This window comes from Cavia porcellus, unplaced genomic scaffold (genome assembly GCF_034190915.1).
Source record: "Cavia porcellus strain 051 isolate PalLab524CR breed Dunkin Hartley unplaced genomic scaffold, mCavPor4.1 scaffold_15, whole genome shotgun sequence".
Classification (NCBI taxonomy): Eukaryota; Metazoa; Chordata; class Mammalia; order Rodentia; family Caviidae; genus Cavia; species Cavia porcellus.
This window is the reverse complement of record NW_026947498.1, coordinates 10158090-10165085: the sequence shown is the minus strand read 5'-3', so window position 1 is coordinate 10165085 and position 6996 is coordinate 10158090. Positions and strand designations below refer to the sequence as shown.

General features: G+C 54.2%; 1 protein-coding gene across 7 annotated transcripts in view; it reads left to right on the top strand.

The window, feature by feature from the left end:
• Positions 1-1237: 1237 nt before the first annotated feature.
• The window catches only part of Trappc10 (trafficking protein particle complex subunit 10), a 76152-nt gene continuing 70393 nt past the window's right edge, over positions 1238-6996 (top strand). For 2 of the 7 annotated variants that reach the window (XM_063224599.1, XM_063224597.1), the window contains exon 1: positions 2386-2564. In XM_063224599.1, the coding sequence (XP_063080669.1) occupies positions 2471-2564 (94 nt within the window). In that variant the 5' untranslated portion in view covers positions 2386-2470. Of the gene's footprint in view, positions 1464-2385; positions 2565-6241; positions 6433-6996 lie in introns of those variants that run through there. The other 5 variants (XM_063224594.1, XM_063224595.1, XM_063224596.1 and 2 more) reach the window with 5 other exon arrangements.

Here is a 6996-nt window from a genome sequence, read left to right as displayed (position 1 = left end):
AGCACAGAGGTACAGAGTCCCTGCCTTACGTTTAGCAATTTCTGTACGCACTGGGCATCAGTAAGCAGTGTGCTGCTGCAGCCACTCTGGATTATCTTTCTCTTGTGGCTTTCTGTGTAGTTTGTGTCTTGGGCTGTGTGTTTACCTGTATCCTCCAGTTCAGCCGTAGGCTTCCATTGGAGAGGAGAGTTCAGAGTCTTTCTCAAGCCCCTCTGACTTGAGCCCCAAGCTCTCTCCAAGTGCCATGCAGCTTTCAGAGAGGGGCTGGGGAAGCCTTATTGTGGGGCAAAGTATGCAGTTCTAGGCTAAGATTGGTGTTTATATTTTTAAGGAGTTGTTTATAGAAATAAAAGTGAATAGCATGAGAAAAAAATGTGGCAGTAAACCTAAAAACTTGTCTGTGACTTTACAAATCAAGTTTGCTGGTCCGGGGGCCACAGTCCTTAACCCAGTCTTAGCTGAAAGTTCTGGTTCCAAGGCATTCGGGAAGTCTTTCCTGCAGCCTGGGGCAGGTGACTTTCACTGCGCTCTGGCCTGACAGCCATTTCCTGGAAGCCCCGGGGCGTGTCATCCCGTACCTGCCCCACGGGCAGGACTTGGGCTCCCCAAGTTGCATGGCTCCTTCCGGTTCTGCCTGCCTCTGCAGCCCAGGGCCAGCTGCTCCGCAGCGCAGCGCAGAGGAGGCCCCCCTCTCCCCCGCCCCGCAGAAATGTTCACACCTGGGTCCACTCCACGTTCTTTTTTCAAAAGTTCATGTGTAACAGTTACCTCACTAAACTCGCACCAAAAAAACGTAGATGAAAGGTTACGGTGGGTGGGGTGTGTGTGTGTGTGTGTGTGTGTGTGTGTGTGTGTGTGGTGTGTGTGTGTGTGTGTGTGTGTGTGTGTGTGTGTGTGTGGCATGCTATGCAACCCTGGCACTCCCGCCCACTCCTGACTAGGCCCTCCGAGATGGGTGCCTTTGGGGTGGTCACTGGGCCAGAGGACAGGGCCTGAGGGAGGGACAGGGCCTGAAGGCAGGGGCGGGCCGGGCAGCAGCAGGCACCCGAACGCAGACGCCCCGCCATGAGCGTAGGTTCTCCCAGGGAGCCAGGACCAGGCAGGCATGCCCGGGGCCCCTCCGCCGGCTCCGCCCCTTTCAGCCGCGCCTCTTTCCGGCGGGGGGGGGCAGGCGGCGCGAAGGCCCGCCCCTTTCAGCCGCGCGCCCCGGAAGTGGTCATGCGGCCGCGCCGGGGCCGGAAGTGGACGCGGCCGGTGGCAGCGGGCGGCGCGGCAGGCGGCGGGCTCCGGGCTGCCTCAGGGCCGGCGGCGCGGCTCAGGCGCGGGCTCTGCTGGCCCGGCGCGGCCTCGGGTGCCCATGGGGCGCGGAGGGCCGGGCCGGTGACGCCGGACGCCCATGGACGCCCCGGAGGAGCCGCTGCCGCCGGTGGTCTACACCATGGAGAACAAGCCCATCGTCACCTGTGAGTGCTGGCGCGGAGGGGGCGCGTCTCGGCCTGGCCCGGTCTCGGCCCCGCACCCCGCGCCTCGCACCGCGCAACCCGCACCGCGCACCCTCCACCGCGCTCCGGGCCTTCGCTTTCCGGAGGTGTGGCCGGCGGCGGCCGGCCTTACCAGACGACCTCTGACCCTGCCATGGTGACCTCCGACCCCCCAGCCCTTCTGACTCATGGTCAGAAGCTGCGGTGGCACCAGGACTCTGCCCAAGACCGGACGCAGCCGGGACTGGACGAGAAGCGGGGGCTGCGCCGAACGGTCCCCGGCACCTGCTCTGTGCAGCCTGCGGGGCTCTGCCCAGCCCGGTGTGGCCCCAGGTGTCTTGTGCAGCACCAGTGTTTGCCCAGCTCCGAGCAGCTGCGTGCAGCCCTTTCTAACTGCAGCAACTAGTGCAGAGCCGTGGCAGGAGGCCCGATGCCCCGGATCGGGGTTTGGAGGCGGCGCAAGCACTGGGTGCTTTTCAGCACTCAGACCAGCAGGTGTACAGGGCGTGTTGCCGCCGTGTCCACCCCCCTCCCCCCGCGGCCTCTGGGCAGGCGCAGGTTCCCCAGAGAAGTTGGGCTCCAGGCTGGGCACCTACCCCCGGCAGGCCACGCTACCGCGGCTTCTGGGCGGGCGCAGGTTCTCCAGAGAAGTCGGGCTCCAGGCTGGGCACCTACCCGCCTCCCGCAGCCACGCTATGGGCAGCAGCACGGCTGCCTTTCCCTGTCATCTCTTTCTCTGCGTTTGGTGCATACACGTAGCAACTGCCTTTCCTGTTGCAGAGAAAGTGTTCTCAGATTTTTGGAGTGCAACTTTTAATGACATACTTACAAAAACAGCTCAGGGAAAGTGTTCAAGTGTTTGCTGACATTCTGATAACTTACAGAGCTGTCTTTCAAACTACAGGTATTAGGGTGTTGACTGTTGACAACATTCTGTGTTCCCATGGCTTTATGCATTTACTGTTTTGGAATTGTCTTCCATGCTTTGAATGAAAGCACCATTACAAAACCTGGTGTCCACGGTGATGAGACCTCTGTTTACTCCTCTTTCTGCTGCCTTCTGCCTCCTCTCCACATGCTCCTGTAAGCTCCCTCTCTTCCAGTCCCCGAGCAATTGTATGTTTAAAGTTCATTGGTTGCTTCATCTTTAGGTGACGGGCTTTCTTACAGAAGAGGGCATTCTGATTTAAAGTTGGGGGATTTGCATGGTTCAGCAATGGCAGTTTTTTCCTTCCCAGAATATTTGTGAACTTGCTGTCTTTGCACTTCCGATTTAGAGTGGGCAAATAGGGCTGATCTGGTCTGGAGCCCTGCCCCTCCCTGGTGGTTCCTGACTCCCCAGAGAACTCGAAGTTGAGTGTTAGTGACTTGCGAGTCTTGAAAATTCTCTCAGTGCTGGGTTAGGGTCAACGGCATCCATATAGCTGATCGCATTTCCGGTCCCTTAACTTGGAAGCACATTTCCATCCTGTCAGTATGCAGTTAAGAGCCCACACTTAAGTGCTGCTGGGTTCGGTGGTACCGAGGGGTATACAGTGTTTGGGACCCGGGCTCATGCCCAGTCTCCTGTCTGCCTGCAAGGACACCACAGCTCCTTGCCTGCTGGCTGACTGTGAAATAGCACAGCGAAGACGTGTTCTGCTGATAGTGTCTGTCTTGACAGCCTTTCAGTCATAGGAGTCTCAGGAAAGAAAGTAGCCTTCAGAGAAAGTTTACTTGAAAAGTTAAAAACAGTTTCATTGAAAGTAAAGAAGTAAAGGTCTTTTTGTTTTTTTACTTTGAAATTACATTTTTGTGCATCCGTGGTTGGACCTCCATAGGCAAGCGGCCTCTCTTCCACCTTTCAGCAGGGGGTGTTTTGAAGGAGGAGCAGGTCAGGGTCCAAACAGCATGGACAGGGCAGCAGGAGGAAAAGGTGTAGGCCCACCAAGGGGCCGTTTAGTTCTTCACGACTTCTAGACGTTTCCTGCGTGTTTCTCTGAGTGTGCAACACTTTCATTCTCAAAAGCTGACTTGCCTCTTATTCGCAGTATTCTTGCCTGAGATCCCCTTAAATAAGCATGGAATAAGCTGCTGACCTCTTAGGCGGTCTGTATTATAAAACGAAAACAGGGTTTGTGCTTTTTGAGGAGTACAGGGACTGTAACTGGTGCAGGTGAACTTAGGCCCATAGGTACGAACTGGTGAGGTGGGTGTGTCGCAGGGCAGAGTGGGGACCCAGAGTGCGGATGTGGAGTTGAGGGGTATACGGCATGGATGATTAGTGCTTGAGAACCTAGCCTAGGTGTTTTATATTTTGGGGGTTATTTTGAAGTCACCTGAAAGTTTCAGGTGAAAGATTTCTAATTCATGTCAGTGGGCTCTGGTGGAGAGGGCCTATTCAGTAGGGATCTGCTTAAAGCCAAGGTTACTAGTTTGAGCTTGTGAATACTGAAGAATGTCTGGAAGGCACAGGGGTGACAGCGCACCGTTTGGTGCTGTCCCACACCCCTCATCATGGCAGTTGGCATGCCTGTCATATGCTTATTAATGTGAAAAATGCAGGTGAGACTGAAACAAACCCAGCCGAGTTATTTGCTCTAAATTAAAGCTTTAGCTTCAGGACTTCATCTCACTCAAGGGCCAGAGGTGGCTTTTCTTGTTGCGGGTTTGGTGTCTCACTGATCAGAGCCCTATACTGTATTTAAAGTCTTCTCTGTCCAGGTAATTGCTTCACTAGTTACATCGTAGCATGATTGTTTCCTTTTGCTGAGCTTCTGGCCTTAGAGTTGGAGTTACAAACTGTGAGGGAGGCAAGGGCCCCAGACCAGAGCAGATCTGTATCTGCTTCCAGTTGGGGTTTTCCCCATAGGATAGAGTTTTCAGATTTCACACCGAGGTGGAAACTGGGGGTGTTATGACTTGGGCACTGCCAGTCTGGGAAGTCTGAATGGGTCACCTCTGTCCGGGGAAGTGGATAGAACCTTTCTCCTTAGAAACCTTGGTTGCTGCTAGGTGTTTGGAGAGTGGGAAGAAAAAGTGCCACCAACTGCCTGGCTTGCTTTGCAAGTGTTTCCTGGCTGCAGGACCTGGGAGGAGCAGGGGTAGCCTGAGGGCCATCTCTTTGCGCCTCATCTGTGAACTGTGGTTAGGTTGCTGGTGGGGTTGGGGTGAGGAGCACTCGGGGGCAGTGGGACATGGGAAGTGCACAGAAAGGAGGTGGCGAGAAGGACCCTGCATTTTCCCAGCTCATTCTCCCTGTCTCTTGGAGCCCTCTAGGGTGAGGGAGCCCTAACTGTCCTATTTATGAAGCAGTTAGGGCCCAGGAAGCTACCAAGTCCTGAAGGTCACAGGAGGGTTTTGGACTGGGGAAGTTTTTTGCAGTTGGCAGTGTCTTCTCATGAGGGACAGTTTAGGGTGAGTGTGTCGCCTCAGGAGGTCACATGGTGCTCTGCCTCCAGCTACGAGCCTCCCTGCAGCCAGGTCCCTGTCACCCTCACCTGTTCCTTCACTTACACCTCCTCAGGCTTGGCCTTTCCTCCCCGTGTCTCACCCTTCCTTCCATCTCTCTTCCATCTCCCCAGTCAGGTTTGCTGGTGTCTGCCATATGTGAATTGTAAGTCTAGCCCGGCTCGTGGGTTTCAGTGTTTGTGTTTGTAGATTGCTGACCTTGGAGTCGCTTGTGGCCCCTCTTTGTCCTCTTACACCCGACCTGCTGTCTGTCAGCAGGTATCATCGTGTAGGTCTTTGTAAACACACCCAGGACTCCCCACCTTTCCCCACCTTTGCTGCTGCTGTCCAGCTTGTAGGCCCTGGTCTGACCCTGGGCCCGCTGCAGTGGCCTCCCTGCTGGCTTCCTCCCGGAGAAAGCGTGGCTTGTGAGGTCCCTTGTACCCCACGCCTTTGTCCTTCTGGTTCCCTGACCTGGGCACAGTAGTTCCCTGCTGGCTAACTCCATGCCTCACCAAGGTTCAGGTTCCCTTGACTTCCTCCAGGCCTGACAGTCTCTGCCATAAATACCTGTTGTGGTCTTTGTTTATTGGCGCTTTCCCCCAGGGTGAAGGGTGAGGTTTGTTCACTGCTGCATTCCTAGGACCTTGCACATAGGACCGCTCGGCACATAGTAGGTGCTGTGCAAACACTGAGTGAAAGAACAAGAGTGTGTTTCCCTAAGGAAAAGCTGCCATGGGTTGCTTTACCCTGGCAGACGGCAGAATCTTTCAAGGCTGGGAAGTTCCTTTCCTTAGCTACAGAGGCTTGAACCCTGACCTTCTGACTTGCCTGTGGTAAGCTACACACCCACCCTTTTTTGACATGGGCATATTCTCTGCTTGGGCTTTTTAAATTGAGGAATGCATGTCAGTTTGGGAAAGAAGCAGCGACTGGTGTGCAGGGGTCCTTTAAAGGTCTCCGCGACACCTGCAATCTTCTTCCCTGCAGGTCAGTAGCCGCTAACTCTAGGCCAAGCCATTGTGCGCTCAGGTCACAGGCTGGACCTGTGATGGGATGCCCTAGGGTCAGGAGGGGTTTGAATGTGGGGAAGAGGATGCACCTTTTTTTTTTTTTTGGTCTTTTTGAAACAGGGTCTTGCTGTGCAGTTCAGGCTGGCCTTGAGCTCACTTTGTAGCCTAGGCTGGTCTCAAACTCGCAGTGATCCTCCTGCCTCTGCCTCCTGAGTGCTGGGATTACAGGCATGAGCCACCATGCCCGGCTAGATTGCACTTATTTTTTTGATCTTTTTTGAGGCAGGCTTTCATCGTGTGGTTTGGGCTGGCTTGGAACTCATGGTGACCCTCTCTCCTCCTCTGCTCCTGAGTGCTGGGATCACAGGTAGAGGCTACCATGCCCGGCTTGAGGATCTGCTTCTAATGCTGTAAGACTGAACTGTAAACCTTAAAAATGCCGCAGTGGAACAGGACTGGAATTTTATTATAAAATGTGGGCTCTACAAGTGGAATCACCGGGTCAAAAGGTGAGAACGCTTTCCTGAAAGCGCCTTTCAGATGACCCCACAAAAATTGTCTGCAGGTTACTGTGACCTCTCGCACCCTTCATGTCACTGCAGCCTCTGGGGTGTGTGAATGAAGTAGCACCTGACTTAGGGTTAGTTAGTGTTTCCTAGGTGACCGGTGAGGTGATGCTCACTAGCTAACCGGTTAGTACGACTTCTTTTCACTCAAGTCTGGAGCCTGCCTTTTTTTTTTTTTTTTTGTCTTTTTGAGACAGGGTTTCAGCGTGCAGCTCAGACTGGCCTTGAATCGGCAGAGTCCTCCTGCCTCAGCCTCCTGGGTGCGGGACTGCATGGGACTGCTTGCTCGGCTCCCTGTCCTGCCTTTAAGTTGTATGATTATCACCTGTGTAGGTGGAGCCCAAACCTCGAGCTGTGCTCAAGGGAAGCACAGGCCTTGGTGGAATTGAACTCTTGCCCCTAAGTGTTTTTTTAGTAAGCTGCAAACAAGTTCATTACTTTCCTGGGTCTTTTTAACAGATATCTGATGTAAAGATATTTTCTCCCAAATTTTGCTTTGCCTTTTCA